Source organism: Acinonyx jubatus, chromosome F2, assembly GCF_027475565.1.
Source record: "Acinonyx jubatus isolate Ajub_Pintada_27869175 chromosome F2, VMU_Ajub_asm_v1.0, whole genome shotgun sequence".
Classification (NCBI taxonomy): domain Eukaryota; kingdom Metazoa; phylum Chordata; class Mammalia; order Carnivora; family Felidae; genus Acinonyx; species Acinonyx jubatus.
This window is the reverse complement of record NC_069394.1, coordinates 43,080,854-43,106,953: the sequence shown is the minus strand read 5'-3', so window position 1 is coordinate 43,106,953 and position 26,100 is coordinate 43,080,854. Positions and strand designations below refer to the sequence as shown.

At 34.7% G+C, this 26,100-nt stretch overlaps 1 protein-coding gene across 16 annotated transcripts in view; it reads right to left on the bottom strand.

The window, feature by feature from the left end:
• Positions 1-26,100, bottom strand: part of TRIQK (triple QxxK/R motif containing) — a 283,919-nt gene that overhangs the window by 244,782 nt on the left and 13,037 nt on the right. For 11 of the 16 annotated variants that reach the window (XM_053208576.1, XM_053208577.1, XM_053208578.1 and 8 more), the window contains exon 3: positions 25,414-25,589. The exons of 4 other annotated variants lie outside the window; for them this stretch is intronic. In XM_053208576.1, the coding sequence (XP_053064551.1) occupies positions 25,414-25,464 (51 nt within the window). In that variant the 5' untranslated portion in view covers positions 25,465-25,589. Of the gene's footprint in view, positions 1-25,413; positions 25,590-26,100 lie in introns of those variants that run through there. One more of the 16 variants, XM_053208570.1, reaches the window with a different exon arrangement.

Here is a 26,100-nt window from a genome sequence, read left to right as displayed (position 1 = left end):
GATCCAAGTGACCACATCTTCCCTTTGCCAAATTAATTTCCTTTATAGCTGCAGAAAGAATATGTCAAAACTTGAACTGTGCAAAGGTGATTTCTAAAATCCTGATCACCTGCCAACACTGACATAAAAATTTGTAAGTAACTGTAAGATAGTTGGCAGTGTAACCCCAAAAGTCATATTCCAGGAAAGGAATCTTAGTCATTGGGACCCACCCTTCAGCCATATGATGGAACTAAAATGAATACAGTATAAATAATACTGCTGGAACAGTTGCATATCCTTGTAAGGAAACAAAACAAAAATTGGACCCCTATCTCATATCACATACACAAATAAATTGAGGATAGATTATAGACCTAAACAAAAGAGCTAAAGCAATAAAGCTACTAGGGGGGAAAAAAAGAGATTATTATTACAACCTTGGACAAGGAAATATTTCTTAGAACACAATATATGGGGCACCTGGGTGGCTCAGTCGGTTAAGCATCCGACTCTTGATTTCAGCTCAGGTCATGATCTCATGGATTGTGAGTTTGAGCCCCACGTGGGGCTCTGTGCTGACAGTATGGAGCCTGCTTGGGATTCTCCCTCTCCCTCTGTCTCCCCCACTTGTGCTTGCGCCCTCTCTCTCTCTGAAAAATAAACTTGCAAAAAATTTTAAAAAAAGAACACAAACAGAATAGATCATAAAGGCAAAAAAGAAAAAAAAGAGGATGTAAATTAGCTTTTGCTCATCAAAAGATACCAGGAAAAAATAAATGTGAATTATAAATACTCAAAAAATCTATATCTGAAAACAGATCTTGCTTCCAGAATGTGTAAAGAACTATTCAGTAATATATGTCATACAACCCAATATAAAAATGGGCAAAAGACTTGAACAGAAACTTCACCAAAGAAGATATATGGATGACAAATAAGCACATGAAAAGCTCTCAACACCATCAGTGATCAGCAAAATGCAAATTAAAATATTACGATACCCACTTTACTATACAAAATATTGGGAGGCTGTGGAGCAACCAAAATTCTTGTACACTGCTGATGGGAGTATAAATTGACAACCACTTTGGAAAATAGGCAATTTCTTACAAAGTTAACTACCAGCAATTCCATTCCTAGGTGTTTACCTAAGAGAGATAAATACATACGCCCACAAAAAAGCTTTGTACAAGGATGTTCATAGTATTTTTACTCATATAGCCAAAAACTGGAAATAGCCCCCATGTTGATCAACAGATAAACTGATAAACTGTGGCTTATTTATGCAGAGAAAGAAAGAAAGAAAGAAAGAAAGAAAGAAAGAAAGAAAGAAAGAAAGAAAGAAAGAAAGAAAGAAAGAAAGAAACTATTTACATAGTAATACATATTACTCGGTCAAAAAAAAATACTGGTAAGACACAACAATGGAGATAAATCTCAAAATTACTATGCTGAGTGAAAGAAGCAATGGCTCCTTTAGACCTAAATTAAAGGAGTATTCATCAGTTTTACACACCCTGGTAACATCATTTAACAATGATGACCCTGCTTCTTCCCTGAAAATACTCATTGAAACACTTACTTCCCATGGGCTAAGGAATATGTAAGAGGTGAGAAAGTAGACATGGAAAGTATAGACAAATCTATTATAAAATAAGGAAAAATGGGACACCTGAGTGGCTCAGTTGGTTGAGTCTCAGACTTCGGCTCAGGTCATGATTTCACAGTTCGTGAGTTAGAGCCCTGCATCAGGTTTGTGCTGACAGCCTGGAGCCTGGAGCCTGCTTCAGATTCGGTGTCTCCTTCTCTCTCTGCCCCTCCCCCTCTGTATCTCTCTCTCTCTCTCTCTCAAAAATAAAAATAAACATTAAAAAAATTTACAAAAAAATAAAATAAGGGAAAGGAAGGGGATACATAGGACACTATGCAGAGAGGAAGGGAGAGGTTAAGGAAGATTTATATATATATATATATATATATATATATATATATATATATACATATATATAAGATTTATATATATATATACACATACATATATATAAGATTTATATATATATATTTATTTATATATATATTTATATATATGTATATATATATATACATATATATATATACACACACACTTTGTTTTGTTTTACTCTTGAGGGCTTGCTTATTTGTATTTGAATGCAGAGGGAAATTTGAGTCAGTCTAAATAATAAGTAGAAGGAGACAGTGGAGGGAGGTGGTGAAGAGACAGGAAAAAAATAAAAAATGATTGTGCTTTTCAAGTAGGCAGGACGGGATAGGACTCAGTGCACACTTGAACTGATAATCACAGCAAACGACCTGTTTCATGTTAACAGGAAAGAGGGAAGGGGGGCAGGTGAGAATACCTCTTGTGAAGTTTGGCAGAGTCTGAATTAGAGGAAGCTCCACTGGGCAGCTCCACGTTCACACTATGAAGTAAGAGGTACACTGTCTCCTAGGAGTGAAATGGAAGGTAGGGACTTTGGAGATTTGAGACCACAGAGGCTGGAATTGATGCTGGGGAAAAACAGAAAGGGCTGTCCAGGGAAAACAGAAGTAATGAGAAACATTAAGAGACTGAATTAATTTGGTAACCATGAATCCTTGGTCGCATTAAACTACATGATTGAAAATAGCATGTTTTTTGCTGAGTGCTCAGCTGCTCGCTGCTGGTTTGGGGAAGAGGTAGACAGCTGGATGAAGCAAAGTTTAGGTTTTCCCAGAGAGGCATGACAGAAGGGCAGTGGGGCAGAAAAGTCTAGGATACTATAAAAAGTGGGTAAAGTGATGTGCCATGGTGTCTAAAGCTAGAGAAGGAAGTGAAGACAGCAGAGGGATGTAGAGTTAAGCAGAAAGCGGACCGATTTTTGGACTTAAAAGATTTGGATGAGGTCAAATAATCAAAGTTTTGAGAATAAAAGAGCTTGAGTTTCTTCGACTAGAGAACTAATGTTTATTAATAGAGAGTATGAGGTGATTGGTGTTATTACTGAAATGAAGCAGGTTATGATCCAGGGTGACTAAAGTAATAGGAAAACCATATGGCAGACAAGTTAAGGAAATGAGAGGCCAGGATAGTACATTACACATGTGGATAGTGAAGGCACCCAGGATGGTGGAAGGATTTGGGCTAAGGTGGAAAGACCCTAAGTCAGGATGACAGAGAAGTGACCTGGGTGGCCACAGCTAACAGGAATAAAGAGACGTCAAGGGTAGGTACTACAGTCAAAGGGAATGAACTACAGAGGAGTTGGGTTTTTTGTTTCATTTATCTTGTTTATTTTTATATACATGGAAAAGTAAATGAACTAGAAGTGGCAATAAGAAAATAAAAAGATAACCACCAGACTTTTGATCCCCAGGTGTGTGGAGAGTTAAAGAAAGAAGAGTCTCCACTTAAGAAGGCTTTGGGGAGGGGCGCCTGGATGGCGCAGTCGGTTAAGCGTCCGACTTCAGCCAGGTCACAATCTTGGGGTCCGTGAGTTCGAGCCCCGCGTCGGGCTCTGGGCTGATGGCTCAGAGCCTGGAGCCTGTTTCCGATTCTGTGTCTCCCTCTCTCTCTGCCCCTCCCCCATTCATGCTCTGTCTCTCTCCCAAAAATAAATAAAAAACGTTGAAAAAAAAATTAAAAAAAATAAAAAAAAAGAAGGCTTTGGGGAAATGGTATCAGGTTTCAATTAATGTCAAGAGGTAAAAGTAATAATTGAAAGTAATAATTGATGTAGTGCTTGAAGATGGACAGGGTTCAAGGATATAAAGTATAACAGAGGAGAAGGAAGAGAATAACGAGAGATTGGTCCATTAAAAATAATAAAAATAAGCCTCAGAATAATACGGTCATAAGTATTCAGGGGAGACAAATGGCCAATGTGTGCTCTTGGACGGCAAATAAAGATAACAGGAATGTGTAATGTCTTGAAGAAGGTTATCTCTAAACTGCATTGAGTACTCAGGCCTCTCAGAAGTGAGCTGTGGCCTGGGTAAAATGAAGAAATCCCAGTGCCTCTGGCTGGAATTGAGCATCTCAGAAGAAAGACTCGGGTCTCTAGAGTCTAGTAGGCATACCAGCTCACCAGGAGCAAGCAAAGGCTCTAGGTCAGCATTTGTCAAAATGTTGTCCATCCATCACCAACATCAGAGTTGTCTGGGATGCTCATTAAAATGCAGATTCCTGAGCCCCATCATAGTATTACTGAATGAAAATCTCAAAGTCTCAGGTCCTTGAATCTCCAGGTTTTTTGTGTGTTTGTTTGTTTTTGCTCTTGATTTTTTTGTTTTTTTGGTTTTTTGTTGTTGTTGTTGTTGTTGTTTTTTTGGCCGTTAATGTTTTGAGAATCACTACTTTTATTTTTTATGAGCTCACAGGTAATTCTGTTGACTGGCATTTGAGAAATGCTGCTGGAAGTCGATGGAAGGCCTCAGCAGGGACTGTGAGATCTCTCAGCCTCTTTGGTGGAGGCTGAATAAGGCAGTATGACTAAACTGTGGAAGTGTTTACAAATCCAAATCGGCTGAAACTTCAGACTTCTAAATTCAAAAAGAAACCATAAAGGGGTTTTGTGCAGTGAGGTAACCAAATCAGACACTTTTTAATATGATTAGACAGACTGGAAGGTTTGAAGATAATTAATAAGCTTTAAAAAAAATCTAGTTACATTCCAAAGGCAATCTAATAAGAGAGCAACACAGCAAGCAGAAAGGAAGAGACATTTGGGGGTTGACTTTTCAGAATTTGGGAACAGCACAAAGCGGGTACAGGGCAGAGGACAAGCTGAAGAAAACTGTGCTTTTAAACTTTAGTGATGATTAAAATACAAAGTCCCAGGCCTCATTCTTCAGAGATACCTAGTCAGTACTGTTGGGGAGGGACCAAGGAAGCTGCATTTTTAACAAGTACCAACTTCTGCCAAGGTTTTCAATCTTAGGATCATACTTGGCAAAATACTGGCTTAGAGACATGGTATGTCACTAACAGAAACAGGTAATACAAGAAGGTAATAGGGAGAAATAGACATGGGGTAGGTGGTGAGGGTAGGGGAGTGTTATAAATACACATTATAAAATGTTTGTAATTGCTATAAGAAAACAATGCTCCTGTTTTTCCTGAAACCTCATTGAATTGGTTGATCTAAACATAATTGTATCACAAATTCCCTGGTCTCCATCAAAAAATATCCACAAATATTTTACTTACTTTTATTTTAATGTCTTCTTAATGCACAGATTGTTGTGGCATCTGGACACATGACATACTTCAAAACAACACATTAAATTTATACTGCCCAGAATAGACAAAAAGCTGTCTTGTATGTACCATCAACAATGCTCATCACTGGGGGAGGGGGTGCTACAGTAGCTGGGTCCCATGGAATTATTATTTATTTTAGTACTGAATTTTGCACGAGTGTTAGAGGAATGAACACTTCAAATCAGAGGAGAGAATTTCTATCAAGTAAGTGACCATGTTCCTAAGTAGAAAAATGATCATTACTATTTACAGGGTTTAAATTCAACAAAATGGGAAATGCACTTCAGTCAGTTTCTTATATTACATTTGTAAAAGGAGATGGGTTAGTTAAACAAGGACTGGCCAATAAGGTAACTTTTAATAGTCAACATGGGAATGCAAGCTGGTGCAGCCGCTCTAGAAAACAGTATGGAGGTTCCTCAAAAAACTAAAAATAGAATTACCCTACGGCCCAGCAATTTCACTACTAGGCATTTATCCACGGGATACAGGTGTGCTGTTTCGAAGGGACACATGCACCCCCATGTTTATAGCAGCACTATCAACAATAGCCAAAGTATGGAAAGAGCCCAAATGTCCATTGACAGATTAATGGATAAAGAAGATGTGGCATATATATATATATATATATATATATATATATATATATATATATACATACACACAATGTAGTATTCCTTGGCAATCAAGAAGAATGAAATCTTGCCATTTGCATCTACATGGATGGAACTGGAGGGTATTATGCTAAGTGAAATTAGTCAGTCAGAGAAAGACAAAAATCATATGACTTCACTCATGAGGACTTTGAGAAACAAAACAGATGAACATAAGGGAAGGGAAACAAAAATAATATAAAAACAGGGAGGGGGACAAAACAGAAGAGACTCATAAATATGGAGAACAAACTGAGGGTTACTGGAGGGGTTGTGGGAGGGGGGATGGGCTAAATGGGTAAGAGGCACTAAGGAATCTACTCCTGAAATCATTGTTGCAATATATGCTAACTAATTTGGATATGAATTTTAAAAAATAAAAAAGTAAATTAAAAAAAATTTTTAAAATAGTCAACAAAAAGTCATTAGTGACATAAAGTACACTATCTTTCAAATAAAGGTTTTTTTTATGTCAACTGTACTTTCAAAAAGTTTCTAAGGTTATAATAAACATGGTATCAAATAAGCAAAACTGCAGACCCTGTTTTTACTATTACAAAGTGCTGATACAAGGAGGCACACATCCAACCATATTAGAAAAGCAAAGACATCTACAATTTTAGTATAAAACCAGTAAGGCAGGGGCGCCTGGGTGTCTCAATCCGTTAAGCATCGGACTCTGGATTTCAGCTCAAGTCATGATGTCACAGTCTTGAGACTGAGCCCCAGGTTGGGCTCTGAGCTCTGAGCTCTGAGCATGGACTCTAAGATTCTCTCTCTCTCTCTCTCTCTCTCTCTCTCCCTCTCTCTCTCTCTCTCTCTCTCTCTCTCACACACACACACACACGCACGCACGCACACACACACACACACACACACACACACACACACACACACTGCCCTTCCCCCACTCTCTCTCCAAAAACAAAACAAGACAAAAAAAACCCAAAAAACAGTAAGGCAGGCAACTCATACTACTTAATGATAAAAGCTTAATGAGTCAAGAGGAAAGAGAAGAAACAAGTATATGTTTGGCTTCAGGGATTCTGAGGTAGAGAAAAGGCACTTTCATGTCTACCTTGACCACTAACCAATACACTTTCAGACTTTTTTCTGACGAGACACCACGTAATTGAAAATAGGATTATAGATCTAAAGGTCACGAGATTTGATATTTTCAATACTTACAATCCCTTTAAACTGGGTTTTTAGAGAATTATATGAAACCCAAGATTTTCTCAATTATTATATGGATAAAATTTTTTTCATTCTTTCCAGTGGGTACCAAACATTGGTGGCCAAAGGAAGAAGGAAAACAATAAGCCTTAGTTGCAAACATCTCAGACAGCATCTAGTCTTCTCTCTGTAATTCCTAAGTAAACAGATAAATATATATATATATATATATGTATGTATGTATACATATACACACACATATATATATATGTTTTACCATAATTTCTCAATACAAACTCCCTTTTCTTGGTTTTCAAGTAATATTAGTGAATTCTTATGATTCAGAGCTTTCAATCAGTTACCCAAGACAAGGTTTACAGGCAAAAAGTACATTTTTTTTTAATATTTAGCCCAAATGTTTAAACACATTTGACTGGGAACTTCCAAATAATATATCTGTGCTCGGCATGGATGAAATGTTCTGATACACTCTAAATCTATCAAAATCACAAAAACCAAGTTTGGCTTATTCAAAGCTAAAGTTATAATGTTTCTTAGTTTATATGTATTTTACACTGAAGCAAACATGAACCAAGTTCTCCAACTATGGTAGTTTTAGGACAACATAGTAACAATTTTGGGAAGTCTACTGAAAAGCTTTTTGAGTCTCTACCTGTGCCTTGTCAGTTTCTTAGGGAGGACTTAAATATGTAATGTTTCCAATGTTACTTGACCCACTTTTCAAATTTTGCATGTTATTTTGTAAAGCCTCCATTTCATGTTAAGTTTGGTGGAATACAGGGATTATTGGAAAGCTGACTTAGAAGGCTTATAAGGAAAGTGAATAAGCATCTGGTTAATGAATAAAAGATGTGAAGAACTGGCTAAAACATATACTTATCAGCTCCCCAGCTTCATATATGAAAGGAATATTCTGCCAACAGAGACCTAGAATAGGATAACTATATAGTTTTACCATCCAAGCCAGAACATTTTGAAAGTGAAAGGGAACTCTTTGTCACCAGACAAGTATAAACCAGGACTGTCCCAGGCCAACTTTTGCCCCCCTATACTCTTGTCCCAACTATAAAGTACACAGGTACAATTCACAAGACACCGAACCTCGACTAGTTTTGTCATTCATAAGGTGTTGCAATAGAAGGAAGGAATGGCAAATCATCTTCTGGAATACTTACATTTCACGAAACAAATTAATATTTTAGATAATACTTGCAGATAGGGCAATACCACAATATCAGATTGTGCTCTGGGACAAACTGTCCTTATTTATGAAATCTCTCTGCTACATGTAGAACTACTGAATACTTGGTCTTGAAACTAAGCTGTTGGTTTCCAAGCTAGTGCTGTCCAATTCTCCCTTTCCTCTCTTGATTTCTTCTTGACCATCTTCATATGCACCCTTCCCCAGTCTGTCTCACGTGCTCTCCTTGGGTACCTCAATCCTGTGAATATATGGATCAGGGACCTATTTCCTTAGCTCTGGATTCTTCTATCACACATACAGCATCATTCTAACTGGACATGACCAATCTGAACTTCTCTTTTCTCCCAATGACTGCCTTGTTTTACCCAGGTCCTGTCCCCATTTATTTTCTGGCAAAACTCACAAGAATATCACAGAAGTGATACTGTTTTCCTCTCATTATATGTTTTCCTCAACTGGTGGTGTTAACTTTCATCACTTGATTAAGGCAATAATCCACTGACTTCTCCAATGTGAATTTAGTTTTTTCCTCTTTGTAAATAGTGTTTGGTTAGGGGGATACTTTGAACTGTATAAACATCCTGTTCTTCCTCAAATTTTCAACTACTAGTTTAGCATTTATTGATGGTTTGTGCTGAATTACTTATACAGTTGTCAAATGATAATTTTCTAATTTCATCATTCCTTATACTTTAACTGGTATTCTATGGTATAAAAAAGTGTTTTTTTCTCATTTATTTATTCATTTTTGTGTTTATAGCAGTATAGACTCATATTACTGTTTTATTCAATTGGTTAAAATTCATTTCTATCATATGTTTATTTTGATGCTCAAATTGTCCTGGATTTGGCCAGTGGAAGATCCTTTAAGTGACTTATATCTTTTTGACATACTGCCATCATTTTTTAAACACTTGCTATTTTCTGGCACAATAAAATATTCAAGGCTCATCTTATACTTTCCCTGATCCTGCCCTGGAATCTGCCATTTCTGCCATGAGCTCAGTTACCTTTCAGTGAGGAATAGTTCTTAGAAATCAAGATCAGGGGACAGGATATGTTCACTGCTAAGGGGGTGATGCTGTTTCCAAGCTTGTTGGTGCACGGAGCTAGGGAACATATGTATTGGCATGAAGTCAGTGCTTCCAATTTCTAATCAAGTGCCACACAATTCACTATAGTTTCGCCCTTTCCACATTTATATTTGTAACTTTCTCCTCCAATACTGACAAACCTCTCAGCATTATCATCCATGAAATTTGTCATATTTAATTTTTTGTATAATATTCAGTAATAAAAAGTTAATGCCTAAGATTTTTTAACTTGTAGATCATCTAAGAAACAATGGACTAAAGCCCGTTTAAACTAAATCTACCAAGTAACTAACCTGTGCTGATGTAGACCAATTGAGGGTAACACTAATATCGATTAAATAACCCACAGATGCCGATCACATTATTTTGTGCCTTACAGACATGTGCTTCCACTCTGTGGCATGAAAAATGAGACTGCTCTTAAAACTAGACCTATCCCTAAAGGCTGCCATGGGGTCTACTTCTCATAAGTATATGTCTGCATACAGGAGGAGAAACTGGTGGAATAAAATCAAAGTACTTTGAAGATAAGGGGTAAATGGAATTCTAAACAGACAACTAAAACCAAATGTTTTCAATGTTTTCAAAAGCTACATGCTATGTATACATAAGTACTCATACATAAAAAAGAAATAGATCGCATATATCGAATTGCTAACATTCAAGATCTATATTATGCAATTACATGTATATATATTGATTCATCATTTAATCTAAGATTTGAAAATTATGGATTTTCATGTTTTTTTGTTTACTAAACTTCTTATTTTAATTCCAGTACAATTAACATACAGTGTTATATCAGTTTAGGTATACAACACAGTGAATCAACAATTCTATACATTACTCAGTGCTTATCATTATAAGTGTACTCTTTAATCCCCATCACCTATTTCACCCATGCCCTCACCTACCTCCCCTGTGATAACCATCCGTTTGTTCTCTATAATTAAGAGTCTGATTCTTGGGTTCTCTTTTTTTTCCTTTGCTCACTTGTTTTATTTCTTAAATTCCACATATGAATGAAAACATAGGTTGTTTCTTTCTCTGACTGACTTATTTCACTTACCACTATACTATGTAGTTCCATCCATGTTGTTGAAAATGCAAGATTTCATTCTTTTTTATGGCTGAATAATATTGCACAGTATGTACATGTATATATGTATATGTATATACATACTACATGTTCTTTATCCATTCATCAGTTGATAGACACTTGGGCTGTTCCATAATTTGGCTATTATAAATAATGCTACAATAAAATAGGGGTGCATGTCTCCTTTTGAATTATTGTTTTTGTATTTTTTGGGTAAATACCCAGTAGTAGTGTGATTACTGGATCATAGGATAAGTTCTATTTTTAACTTTTTGAGAAACTTCTACACTGTTTTCCACAGTGGCTATATCAGTTTGCAGTCTCACCAACAGTGCAAGAAGGTTCCTATTTCTCCACATCCTTGCCAACACTTGTCTCTATGTTTTTTATTTTAGTCATTCTGGCAGTTATAAAATGCTATCTCATTGTAGTTTTGATCTGCATTTCCCTGATGATGAGGGATTTGAGCATCTTTTCATGTGTCTGTTGGCCATCTGGATATCTTCTTTGTAGAAATACCTATTCATGTCTTCTGCCCACTTTTTCATTGGCTGATGTGTTTTGGGGGTGATGATTGGTATCAGTTCTTTATGTATTTTGATACTAACCCTTTATCAGGTAATGTCATTTGCAAATATCTTCTCCCATTGAATAGGTTGCCTTTTAGTTTTGTGTCAATTACCATTATGGCAATGATCACTTATGCTAATTATTAGTCACTTTAGTGTGTATTATATATTTCAAGTAATCAGGTTTTCAAATTCAACAAAAACATCATGTGACAAGTCACTTAAGTCCATCTAGATAGAGCAAAACATATGATTTAACTTATAGGTGGAATCTAAAAAAACAAAACAAATGAACCAAAAACCGGAAAAAAAAGAAACAGATACAGAGAACAAACTGTTGCTTGCAAACAAAAAGGGAGTGGGGGCATGGGCAAAATAGGTGAAGAAGATAAGAGATACAAACTTCTAATTATAAAATAATTAACTCATGGGGAGAAAAAGTACAGCATAGGGAATATAGTCAGTAGCATTATAGTAACAATATATGGTGACAAATAGCACCAATTTATGGTGAGTACTACATGTTGTACAGAATTGCCAAATCACTATATTGTACAAGTAAAACGAATATAACATTGTATGTCAAATATATTTCAGTAATAAAAAGGTTTTTAAAACTTCCAAAATAACCTCAATTTGTCCTTATTTCTCTCTCTCTCTCTCTCTCTCTCTCTCTGGCTAACCACTTTAGGAAAAGTGAACTGAAAAATAAAATTCTAGTTTGGTACATGGATAGTTTCCAAGAAACACTCAATGTTAATATACCAGACCAGAACATATAAAACTTTAATTGAGCCAAGTCTTTTCAATAAAAGATTGAATGATGAATGATTTTGACAAAGCCATGCTGTCTCCCTTCTTAATGTGGTTCCTACATTTCCTTGAAATTTAAAAAGGTAGTTTACTTGATCATATGTATCAGGTTATAATTATTTTCATGCGTAGGAACAAATGCCAGAAACAAACAAATTAAAGAGGCCCAGTAATAATATTACATACACTTTAAAGATATCTTTTAGAACCAAGGAAAGGTATGTTCACTGAGGTAAACTTAATTTGAATATATAAGGGGAAATAAACATCTCAAGGCAACCATCAGAATGCTCTTTATGGTTATTCTGTTTCTAATAGCTTCATAATTCTGTATGACTTATCTAAAAATAGCTTTATTAGTAAATAAGTGTCAAAAGTATAAAAATAACTACTATACATCCAATTTCATAGAAGTTGCATTAAATGCATTCATTATATTGAAGTCCCATGTGATTATATCATTACCATTTTACTAATGTAAGGATTTCTCAGATTGGTAGTTTTCAAACATATTGTGTTATTAAAACTTATATTTATAAACAATGATGCAAATTACTCATTTTTAAAACCACCAAACTATACTACCCAAGAAATATGATAAAAAGTATTGAGTTTAAAAATTGAGAAAACATGTGGAAAAACGTTAATAGGGAGAAGCACTGAGTTATTTACTAGCATAATTGTATGATGTAGAAACAAGTAAATAAATAAAAATAGAGAAAAGTACAAAAATACAAAAGCATATTTTTTATGTTTCTCTAATTATGGATTGATAAAGGAAAAAACATCCCAGCTATGAACCAAAACACAAATGAGAAAACCATAAATTCTATTTTGTACCAGATTCTATTTCCCATCACCTATTCCCTAATTCCTATTCTACCAAATGTATAATGTCTTTTATAAGGCATTTCACTTAAGAAGATGTATGTCAAAGTATTGCTTGATAGCTGACATTTTTAAATGTTTCACATTGTTTCACAAAAAAAAAAAGAAATAATTAGAGAAACGCTATGAAGTGAAAATATGGAAAATACAGATTTGAAATAGTTAAAAAGCAATAAAAGACTTTACATTCTATCACGGTTATGAATTACCGAGTTTGAAACACTTCAACCTAGAAATTATCAGGTTTCTGTGTACATGAGCATTCATTTTGTGAGAACTGAACATCCAACATTCTTGTGTTATGTGCATATTGCTTTATGTATTATACATCAATGAATAGTTACAAAAAATGCAACTACCATAAAACTTAGAAGAAATTAAAATAGACAAAAGACTGAAAAAAAAACTAAAAAAGAAAACACTAGAACAAAAAGGAGTAAAGTCCTTCAATTACAAGGGATGATAAACTAAGAGCAATAAACAATGAAATAGGAAACAAAGACAAAAAAGAGATGAAATAATCAACATAGACAAAAGCTGATCTTTTGAAAAATAACAACATGGAGCAAACTCTTGTCGGTAGCAAACTCTTGTCCGTAGCAAACTCTTGTCCTTACAGAACAAGAGAAAAGATACAAAAGTGTAAGAAATGTATAAGGGAACCTGGCTACACATTCAGCAGCTATTACTATTACATAACAAGAGGATTCTGTAAAAAACTTCTTGTCAATAAATTTAAAAATTAAGATAAAACATTTCTTAGAAAACAGTTTTTCTAACACCGGTTCAAGAGGCATAAAATTGAACAGCACAAAAGTCATTTAACGGAGTCAATTAGTAATTAAAATCTATCCTTAAAAATAAAAACAAAACAAACAAGACTGGATAGTTTTACAGGTAAGTTCTATTACCCATCCAAGAGACAGATAATCCATATAAATAAGCTACATCAGATACATAAAGTGATAAGCTATTTTGAAAAACAAAAAGGTACAACACTTCTCAACTCATTTAATGAAGCTAATAAAACCTTATAATGACAAGAAGGCAAGGACATTATGAGAATGAGAAATCACAGGCCAAACTCACTTAAAAAGAGAGAGATAAAAATCCCAAATATAATATTAGAAACCAAATCCAGTATGCATAATCATAATAAAATTTACCACGATAAAGCTTGGCTAATAACAAAAATGGAACGATAGTTTAATATTAGATAATGCATTAATAATATTCTCCATGTTAACTGATTTAAGGTGAAATAAATTGGAAGTCCTCAACAGATACAGGAAAAAAAAAATGTATTCATTACTCATTGATTCTTAAAGAGTGAGAGAAAGAAGAAAAGAAAGCAGGGAGGGAGGAAAGAAAGGAGAAAGAGAGGAAAGAAGGAAATATCAACAGAAAAGAACTTTCTTACTCTGTTGATGGGTAGCAAACAGGTAAAGAAAAGACTGCCCTTAATAGTGAAAATCATGAACAAGACAAAGATCACTATACTCAGAAATCCAGATGATATAATGATATAAGGGGAGTCAGGACATGGGAACTGGAGAGGAAAAAAAAAAGTTATTATTCACAAATAATATGACTGGCGAAGGGCAGAGAAAAACTATATGCAAATTATTAGAAACTGTACAAGATTCTTTGTAAGAGCTCAGCAAAGTTACAATTTATAAAGTCCATATACAAAAATCATAATTATTATAGCAATAAACATTTTTAAATATCTATAAATACTATGAATACCTCTAAAACATATGCAAGACCACTCATGGAACTTTTTTTAAGAAAACAGATTATTACAATTAAATAAGAGCAGTAATTAATGAGTATTTTGCTGAGTGCAATGGCAGAATCTAGTAAAATTTAAGATATGTATATACCAGAACCATCAATTCCACTGCTTAGTTATATGAATCAGAGAAACAATGCTATATGTGCATGAAAAAACTAACAAGACTTACTCACTGCAACATTTTTAATAACAGCAAAAAAAATTTTTTTAAAGAATCCAAAGCCCTGTAAATATACCACAATTTATTCATCAATGAAATATAATACAGTTAAAATATGTGGGGAATGATACACGTGTTAACACATTTATGTAACATTTTAAAATATACAAATAAATAGCTGATACCATTTAGAGGAAATATATATACATAATAAAAATGTTATATATATGCATATATATATATATATTTCATGTTTCTTAATAATAAACATCAAAACATCAAATTCTTTGGTTATCTGGTGGAAACAAGGAAGACGGATACACCTGAGATCTCTTGCACAGAGATATTTAATTGGATCTGTTAACAGCATATAGTTGGGTCTTGTTTTTTCACCCAGCCTGAAAACATTTGTTTTAAGTGGAGTGTTAAGATCATTTTGTTTAATGGAATTGTGTTTGTGTTTATATCCACTATTATGTAATTTATTTTCTATTTGTCCCATCTGTTCTTTTCCTTGCTCTCCTTTACCTGCTTCTTTGGGATTAATTGAACATATTTTAGTATTCTACTCTATCTTCACTTTTAATCTGTAGTTATTCTTCTTTGTTTTGCAGTTCTGGTGGTCACTCTTGCATTTTTTATGTACATAAATTGCTTATCACTGTCTAGCTTCAAATAATCTTCTACTACATTACATATTGCATACAACAGTAAGCTTCCATTCCCCTTCCCCAGTCCTTTGGGCTATTATTGTCATGCATTACATCTACATGTATAATAAGTCAGGGCCAATATACTGGCTTTAAGTAATCAAGTATATTTTTAAAATTTTTAAAAATGAGAAAAATGTTTTTCATATTTACCGACATATTTACTATTTCCAGTTCTCTTTACTCATTGTATAAATTGATTATTTCATTTTCCTTTTTCCTGAAGAACTTACTTTAACATTTCTTGTAGTGCAAATTTGTGGCAGTGAATTGTCTCAGCTGTTTTGTTTTATTTTGTTTTTTGATAAAGAAGTATTTGTTTTGTCCTTCATGCTTGAAGAATATTTTTGCTGGGTATAGAATTCTATTTTCTTTCAATACTTAACAGATGCCACTCCTTAGTCTTCTGGTTGGAACAATATTGAAGAACACTCTTCAAATTTATTTTTTTTCTTTACTTCATATGCATCCCCTGCTTTGACTATTTTAGATTTCTTTTATCACTGTTTTCAGCAATTTAATTTTGATGGGCTTTGCTGTCTGTTTTATCCTGGTTAGGGTTCTTTGGACAGTTCAACTAGCCTACCTAGGTTCTATCCTACCCTGATCTTGCAAACAATTACAACAAAATAAATAATAACAAAATCTTTTTCTAAGAAGACCATGTAAGCATTAATCTGAAGTCTGCTATAATTGTGTGAAATTTAGACAATTAGCTTTTGTCTACACTAGTAAAGAATACCAATCTGGTTCAATACTCATATTTGAAAAGCAACACATCCACAAGATCAATGCTTCTCAGTATAACTCTAGAACTCAATTAACAGAAGTATGCAAAGGACTGATATTTATTGCTCCTCATGTTAATTATGCTTGAATTATTTCCCCATCCATAAAACAACCTAAATTTTGAAGAGGTTCTAAGAACCAAGACCATCACATTACTTAAAAATTAAACTTCATAAACATTTAATGAGTTCAAACTGTGGCCTAGGTGCATTTACATATGATAAAGAATCTTTAAAGCAGTTAGCCAGACACAATCACTATAAATTTACTTCTGTTAGACCCAGTTTATGCACTTGCCCAGATCCACTGACTACGATAGCCTCAATCACTTGCCCAGTGGACAACACCAACCATTACCTTCAGCTCACTTTGGCTTCCTCTGGGTGTGAAGGTGAAAGCACAACTTCCACTACCACATCCACATTCACAGGAATACCTACCAACTCCAACACCCACAGGAAGCCTGGCTCCTCACCAATTCCAAGATTACAATGAAGCCTGAGAGCACACAGTGTGAGAGTTTCCCCAACAACAATCTTAAAAGTAAAAGGACAGTAGCATACTGTCAAAGGTGAGCTTTGACCAATGAGAAACAAAAGATGGGAAGAGGCTGGCAGATAAATTTCTTTCTCTTCCTCAGTTCAGCTACAGTTCACCTTTGAGCAGCATGGGGGTTAGGTGTGCCAAACCATCACAGAGTCAAAAATCCATGGATAGCCTTTAATTCCTCCAAAACTTAACTACTAATAGTCCACTGTGGACTGGAAGCCTCGCTAATAACACAGTCAATTAACACATATTTTGCATGTTATATGCATTATATATTATATTTTTACAATAAAGTAAGCTAGAGAAAATACTATACTGTATTTATTGAAAAAAATCCACATATTTTAAATGCACAGTTCAAATCTACATTGTTCGAGGGTCAACTGTAATTGGTTTTGTATAGCATGTCTGGAGATTAACCACTTGAATAAACAAAAGTCTACGTTTTCTTATGCAGCTGTGGCCAGCTTAACTAACCACCTTGCATTTGTCTTTCTTATCTACTGTTTTTCTTTTTTTTTTTTTAACATTTTTCACTTACTCACATCCCCCTAGTATTGCACCCAAGTTTAACCTGTACCTCAAACTCTGTTGTCTGATGAGCCTATATGAAAATTCATTACTAAATTTCTGTCACATCGATTCCTAAATATATTACAGCTTTTTGCAATTAACTGGGATACTCCATGTTTTCTCAAAACAGTTTTGAATGTACAATGGAGACGCAAAGTAACTCTGCCTAGAAATTCATAAGCTGCTTTCTAAAAATATAAATCTCAGTGTGTGGGTTCTTTATGTCTATCCTGTTCTAAACCCAGATAAGAAACATCTATGAAAATAGTGGCAGAGACATAGGAAGTGGTATGTCAAATGTAAATACAAAAATGTTAAGTGGATACAGCAAGAAAGACCTGATATTAGCTGCAAAAATAATGAAGTGACCTTGGAGCACTTAGTAAATCAAAGTCTGTGTATGGGTGGAATCTGTGAGCATGATGAAATATAACTCTTATGATTATGTTACATTAAATGACAAAAGAGGTTTCACCGATTTAATTAATATCTGTATCAGTTGACTTTAAAATAGGGATATTATCAAAGTGGGACTCGTCTAATAATATGACCACTTTAAATCTTGGTTTAGAAGTCAAAGTCAAAGAAGTCAAAGAGATTCAAATTAAAAGGGATTTGATGCCTGAGAAATTCTCCACCGCTGGATGAAGCCACCTGGCAAGAAATATGAGTCCCCTGAAGGAGGTCAGTCAACTAAGGAGGAAATGAGGACTTCAGTCCTACAACCACAAGAAACTAAATTCGTCCAAAAACCTATATAAGTTTAGAAGCGGATTCTTTCACAAAGCCTTGAACATCTGGTTGGCATTTGGTTTCAAGTTTGCAATACCCTGAGCAGAGAACCCTGTCAGGCTGCACTGGACTTCTGATCTACAAAATAGGGACCTAATAAATGGTTGTTGCTTTAAGCCATGAAGTTTATGGTAATTTTTAATGCAGCAATATAAAACTAATTAATATATAGGGGCACCTGGATGGCTCAGTCAGTTAAGTGTCTGACTTCAGCTCACGTCATGATCTTGCTGTTCGTGGGTTCGAGCCCCGCGTCTGGCTCTGTGCTGACAGCTCAGAGCCTGAAACCTGCTTCAGATTCTGTGTCTCCCTCTCTCTCTCTGCCCCTCCCCCACTCATGCTCTCCCTCTCTCTCTCTCTCTCTCTGTCTCTCAAAATAAACATTAAAAAAAAATTAAAACTAATTAATACATACCTGGAAACAGGTCATCTAATATCTAGATTATTTAATCAGTTAAACATAGCTATGCAGGTTATTACTAGTAATTATTTTTAAAGACAAAAGAATGGTAAATTTTGTTATGTTCTCTCCTAAACTATATTCTTATTAGTAAGTAAAAATGTCGCAATACTAACATATATTTTAATGGTTTCTATATTAGAATCAGTTGTTATTCTACTATGGCATTAGTACTCTACAAGTGGTATCTTTCCCACCGGCCAATTTTCAACAGTGTTGATAAAATCCTTCTTCAGATAAGTTAACATTTACCTCTGAATCAAGTACTCCAGAAGGATATTTCCAAAAGAGACAGATTATTGTCAGCAGTTTGCTATTTGCCCCATGAACAAATAGAATAATATTCACTGATGTTCATAACCAAAGGCCACAAAGCAAAGGAAATACATAAATGTTTTCTGAATTTAAAAATGCAATTATAGGGGCGCCTGGGTGGCGCAGTCGGTTAAGTGTCCGACTTCAGCCAGGTCACGATCTCGCGGTCTGTGAGTTCGAGCCCCGCGTCAGGCTCTGGGCTGATGGCTCAGAGCCTGGAGCCTGTTTCCGATTCTGTGTCTCCCTCTCTCTCTGCCCCTCCCCCGTTCATGCTCTGTCTCTCTCTGTCCCCAAAAAAATAAATAAACGTTGAAAAAAAATGCAATTATTTTAATATAGTTTCTAAATATATCTCATTTCATTTTCTTTTATACGTTATTACTTCTATAATCATATGATTAAATATAGCTTCTCCTTCAGCCATGTCTTATAATAAAGGAGTTTATTTTATTTCTGCCCCAGCTCTTTGTATCCGAACTCACATGTCATTCAGATATATAAGGTACTGATTGAAAAAACATCTTTTCATCTTTATTCTTTTCGAATAATTTGGAAAACACATACTTTGGATCTTCTGGTTAAAAAGAAGTAGAAAATGAATATAGGCAACCCCAGTCACATGGTCCTTAAATGCTCATTCATATAGGTATACATTGGGACCATGCAGCAATACAAAGAAAACCAGGGATAGTGACATATGTGATGTTTATTGGTATAGTTTCATACTTTCTATGGAATTACTTGCTTTGTTCAAGGTGAGAACACAAGCAATAGAATGCTAGCAGCTTTCACTGTGTTTCATGTCAATTTGTTTCTTAATTTTGCGAGTTGTATTTAAATTTTTACGAAGGCCACCTTAGGAACACTCATGCAAGGAAAGAATGGCATGTGTGCAATGAACTGTCATACTAGCATGAAAAGCATTCCTTATGAAAAGATAGAAAGGATGCACCAACAAAGAATTCCCATATCCTTCACTTAACACTTTTAACTGTATAAAGAATAAAGGAAGAATGAAAGATGTGTAATAAACTGAATTCATAAAATCAATTACAGGTACTCATGTTCTATGCGATTAAAAAGGGAGAGTGATGATTTTGTGAACTGAAGACTGAAGTTTAAAGGGCTTACTCAGGAATCAGAAACTCTGAAAATAAATTGGTTGCTACTAGTAATGGTTTATTTCAAAGATTTAAGCAATATGTTGGTCTTCATGATGTTAAAATAGTTTAACTGTAAATGCTATAGAGGCAATGAAAATTTTTAAATAAAAGTTTTAGTTTCAATTATTAAAAAGAAAAAATGTATGTCTGACATAATCATAATTTGCAAAAATTTCATATTCAAGAAGATAAATAGTGGGTCTTGCTTTAATTTGACAAGGAATTTGTGTAAGTTATCTCTACATAAATCAATAATCACATTTATTCACAATAAATCAATATATTTACAACAAAAAGACTCTGAAAAACTGTATATGTGTGGGTGCATATGCTGAACAAACATGTGCAAAGATTTTATGTGTGTACAAGCATAGATATCCATTTAGTGTTATGTGGCCAAAGAGATAGCTCCATGTATTAAGTTTAGAGTATAAAATAAAATTAATTATTAAATTGGTTTTAAAAACTTCCTAAAATACGTCCAGGGAAATGTCTAGCAGCATTTATATTTAAAAATGGAAGCAAAAACTAGAAAAGATAAAAGAAAAAAATATATCTGCTGGCAAATAACATAACTATTTAAAAAAAAACACACACCTTAATTTCCCAATGAAAAAGATGTCCTGGGCAGAAAGAAAATGACTAAAATAGCAAAACGGAAAATTAGAAAATGGTTTGTTCAATAACATAGACTAACTTAATAAAAATCTACTCTAGTTCCTAGAATACTTTGATGATATGAAAATGATGAGTAAATTATTTTTCAAGTGTGATGTATCTAGGAAATAGATCAGTGAAACAAAAAGAGTAATATCATCACAGCATACAAACAGAAAATTCACATATAGAAGGAAAAAATCACAGTTTACATTGCATTCATGTTTAAAATCAAACATCACTTTTTCACATTCTGAAGATTCCCCCCCCCCCCAAATATGGAAAGAAAAACAAGCCAGGGCTTTAATCTAATATTTTTTTCCAACCTGGAACAGCTGCAAAAAACAAATCTTGCTGGAGATAAGCTTGGTTATAAATATCAACATTCCCTTTAAATAAGGGAGTCCAGTTTTCATACCATCTGCCTCTTTCTAAAAGGGAAAAAATATGAAAATCATAAACTAGGACATTCTCTTTCAAATAAGGCATTTAAAAATGAATGTAGTAAAAAGGCTATGGACAGCTCTGAGCCCCTGCCTTCAAACTTGCCCTGTTTAGCTCAGATCAGAAGATAGGATTTCATGAACATAAACAACTCTTAGTCTATGAATAAAATGCCTACATCAATTAATAAAGAAAAAAAATGTTCCCAAACTTTTTCATATTATTGGCTATAACCACAATTTCTGATGAGGCCATATCTCTCCTTAATGCATTACATTCCTTACTGTTCATTTTTAAACTACATTTGCTACTTTTGTTACCTCTACTTTTTCCAAAACCTTTTTACAGCCTGTTCCAAAGACTTTCATGTTATCTCTTCCAGCACAAAAATCTAGTTACTAACAGAACTGGACTCTTCTTTTAATACAGATTCTATCCTCTGCAAAATCTTTCCAATGCTTCTCTCAACGAGTTTGGATTTTATCTTAAAACCTTTTTTTTCTTCTTTTGCCCTTAATTATTTTTCATTCTTTGTTAACGACCTTGTGATTGAACATTTTAATTTTTTACTGTACCACATCATTACTACTTCAATAATGAAGTCCATAAACCGTATCCATTATTTAACTCCTTAAAGCATTCATAAGAAAGAATTAATGAAAGATGGCCTACCGAATAGAGCGGTTCAGAGTGGTCTACTAGAGACGTGTACGTACATAAAGGAATATCCTGTATAGCCACACTAAGATCGCTGGAGAGAAAGAAGAAACCCAAGACCGAGAGAAATGGCATCCTCTATTTTCACAATATATGTAAATGTTTAGTCAATTCCTAGAATTACAGCAGTAAGGATTCTGAAAAGCTACTGTAACAAAGGCACCTAGGGAGCCCTGGCATAATTCATTCTCCTTCTCATATTTATTCTCTGCCTTCCTCTTTTTCTCATACACACATAAAGGCACACTGATATAGCTGAACAAAAAGAGCAAAATTGAATCTTCAATCATGAGCATTTGCAGTTATTTTAAGGTGCTAAGACTGCACTTAAATGTGTCCTTCATAGGAAAAAATGTCTTAAGTCTTTTTTTTTTAATTCACTTTCATTCCATTTTAACCATGGACCACCCAGGTCTGTAATTATGCAAAACAAAGTTCTTTTACAAATGACAAATGACATTTAATTGCTTTCTTGGAATGATGCATCCTCAGTGTGCAAGGAGGGAGGAGGGAAAGATATGTCTTCAAAGTAATGGTCAATAACATTTAATCTCAAATTAATTATTTAAAATAAACAATCATTTTAAATAATCAATATTTCATCCTTTCCATGATTTGACGTAGGCACTACAAAATGATACAAACTATCAGGTTATCAGTATTGCAACAGAAAAGTTATCTTACCTTAGATCTATCAACTACGTAAAAATATTAAAAAAGACTTTTTCATATTAAATCTACCCTACTGTTTATTTTCTGAATTCCCTCCACTAGAACATAGTACCACAAGAGCAGGGATATTTGTTTTTATAACTAAAAACCTATAACGATTAGAAGAATGCGGTACACAGCAGGCACTCAATACATGTTTTTGAGTAAATATTTTTCAAAACACTATTACATTAGCTTAAATCATCCACACTTTATTGTTAGTTACTGTAAACACATAAAAATGCTTTGAGTTTTAAAATATTACTATGCATTTTCTATCTCTTATAGGAATATGAGTGTTAACTTTTCTCTACTTTAACTCATTTCCCTCTGGTTCAATCATTTTTTAGTTGTTTACCAAGCTAAACTCATTTACGATTTTTAAAGTGGACACAGTAAGAATACCTATCCCACATGGCTGTTGTAGGCAGTAAATTAAAGAGCTAAATATATAAAGTACTTAACATGGTGCTTCTCACATAGTAAGTGTTCATGAAATGTTATTAGTATCATTATGTCATGCTGGTTTAATCAGTTACTTGCTGTTGAGGTACCTCACAGTCCAAATGGTTTTTATAAACAAAAAACAACCTGAACTTGATGAACTTACATTCATTTAAAAAGTCAATGAGCTCCCTTATAGTTAAGTTCTCAGAGTACAAGAATGGTCTAAGAATATACTATGCCTGTACTAATTTAATTACATAGAAACTGTACACTGTCTGCCATTACTTGGTCTCCTAACCATCTTCTATTATCAGCTAAGTGGCTCCAACAAAAGTATCTTTGGACAACTTTTAAGATGCCAAATTACATATGCTGTCTTTTTTGTCAGAAAATATTGGAAATTCTGGATTAAGAGAGTACCAATTTCATGCTTACGGTATATGCACATAATGAGTACTCAAAAATACTTTCTACAATGGAAGAATTGTAAACAAACAAACAAACAAAAGCTTAAACACTAGTCCTCAGTTTTAAAACTGATAACTGTATCTCTAATCTTTGTCAAGAGTTCTAAATTACCCTTCAGTCTAAGAAAAGAATCTTTTCGGGTCAACTTTTCCATCACTTCTTTGTTATTCTCTCCTCAGGAGTTGTACTAAATGTTTACATTTTTCTCCACAACATGCATTGAGCAGCTCAGTATGTTCCTTAGAGCAGTAGTTTGATATTATTTTTTTTTAACGTTTATTTATTTTTGAGACAGAGAGAGACAGAGCATGAAGGGGGGAGGGGCAGAGAGAGAAGGAGACACAGAATCGGAAGCAGGCTCCAGGCTCCGAGCCATCAGCCCAGAGCCTGATGCGGGGCTCGAACTCACGGACCGCGAGATCGTGACCTGAGCCGAAGTCGGACGCTCAACCGACTGCGCCACCCAGGCGCCCCAGTAGTTTGATATTAGATAAAACTAGCTCTGCCATCAAGGTCTTAAAACTTTCATTTGCAATAATAAATGTAACATCCCAAATATTTTAACCATGGGTTTAATACACAATGGCAAACAAGAAACATGATTTTAGAGTATCCTTTAAATTATAGTACATTCCAAACAACGTCTTCTGAAAACTTCTTTAAAAAATATCACAAATATTCTAATACTTTCTCTACTTCTTTTCAAAAATTAAAATTCACTGTCACATTATAGTACTTTATTTGAAAATCTAGCATAAAAGAATGATCCCATAAAAGCACTGGATAACTACCTCATTAGTTTTAGAAATTTTTATTCCCTCTGTTATGAAGTGATTGGGTCCATATTATCATGTTAACCAAAATTTGGGGGCTAGAGCTAGATTATATCTCATGAGTCACTTTAATGGAAGCAGCATACACAAATGTCTTTTAAAGTGTACATTTTTGAATTATTACTGATCTCTAAACAATTTAAAGAAAAAGAAACTGGAAAATTCCCAAAGCAATTTTTACAGTAAAATATATAATCTAATTTGTTATAAGTGCATAACACTTCCAGCAACTTCTCTCCCCCAAGTCAACGGTATGTCCCATCTGACTCAGTAGCCATTACAACCTGCAGGGCTCTCCTGAAGTCTTCTATCCCCCTTCATTTTACTCTACGCATATGAGCTTATTTCCCAAATCACAAAGAATATACAGACCACTAGGTAAGAATCACTCACTTGCAACCTTGCTCTAGCTCACTCACACACCAACATACACATTGATACACACACCAAACACACGTAAATCCACACACACGTGCTAAGGTAAAATCACTGTCAGGTCATTATCTCTACTATAGCCTCAGTGTAAGAAGTGTGTTGTACCAAGGCTCCCCCGGTGCCCTGGAGTCCACCCCCATGTATATACTTTTCCTGCCTTTTTACCTTTTGTTCCTCTCTTTTACCATTTCTTCCATCATTGCCTTCGTCAGGCATCTCACCAGCATTACTGCATTAGTATCATTACTGGTCTCGTCTCTGGTCTTGCTTCCCTCAAACTATCTCCCACACTGCTTTCGGCATAATCTTTCATAAATTAAGTTTAATCAAAAAAATCCCCTGAAGTATATTATATCATTCAGTGTTTCCCAGTGTCTTTTAGGATGGAGTTCTAATTCCATAGTTTGGTATATTCTGACCCCTGTTCTCCTTCTAAACTCTTTACCTGTCTTTATCCAACACCAACACTTTGAATTGCAAACAGTTCCTTGAAATTGTCACACTACATAACAGCTTACTGCCTTTGCCCATGCTCTTCCTTTGTCTGAAAATGCTTTCAGATACTTCTTTACCTGGACATCTTATACTCCTTTAAAACAGTAGAAAGTTATAGCAGTCATTAATTCTACTCACATATCTTCCAAATCTCCTTTCCCTCTGGGTAGAGACAATATTGCACTTCATAGTCCCCCTTTTGAAATTTGTTATGACCAATGTGTCACTGCATAATTAGCCACTCTCTTCCCATGGCTGCATCTGGGTCATGGAAGTACATGAGCTTTCCTACCAACACGTTTTGGATGTGTAGTCTGTGTGAGAAAGAAACATTTGTTGAGTTAAGACACTGTGAATTGGGCTTGTTTGTTCCTACAGCATAACCCAGGCTATTCTGGCTGATAACAAAAGTTTACCTTTTCCAGCAAGCCTTCCATGAGCCCAACACAGTCTGATTCAAATGCTGTTTCTCCAAATGCAGACAGTATCGTATTCATACTCTTACCATAATACAACACTAGTGAGATGGCTGCTGTAACCATCCATATCCCTTCCAACAGTACTTCTGAGGGCAGGAACTGTGTATTTCATCTCTGTTTTGTCACCAATTAGCATAGTGCTTCGCTCGTGGTAAGTGCTTAAAAAATGTTTGCTGAATTAACCGCTCTTTCATTAATTCACTCATCGAGGACCAAGGACTACTCTAGTTGCTACAGATAGAGCAAACCCAGAGAAAACAAAAACACCTGCCCTCGTAGGAACTAATATTCTTGTGAAAGACAATGACAATAAGCAAGACAAATAAGTATAAAATATATAGTTCAT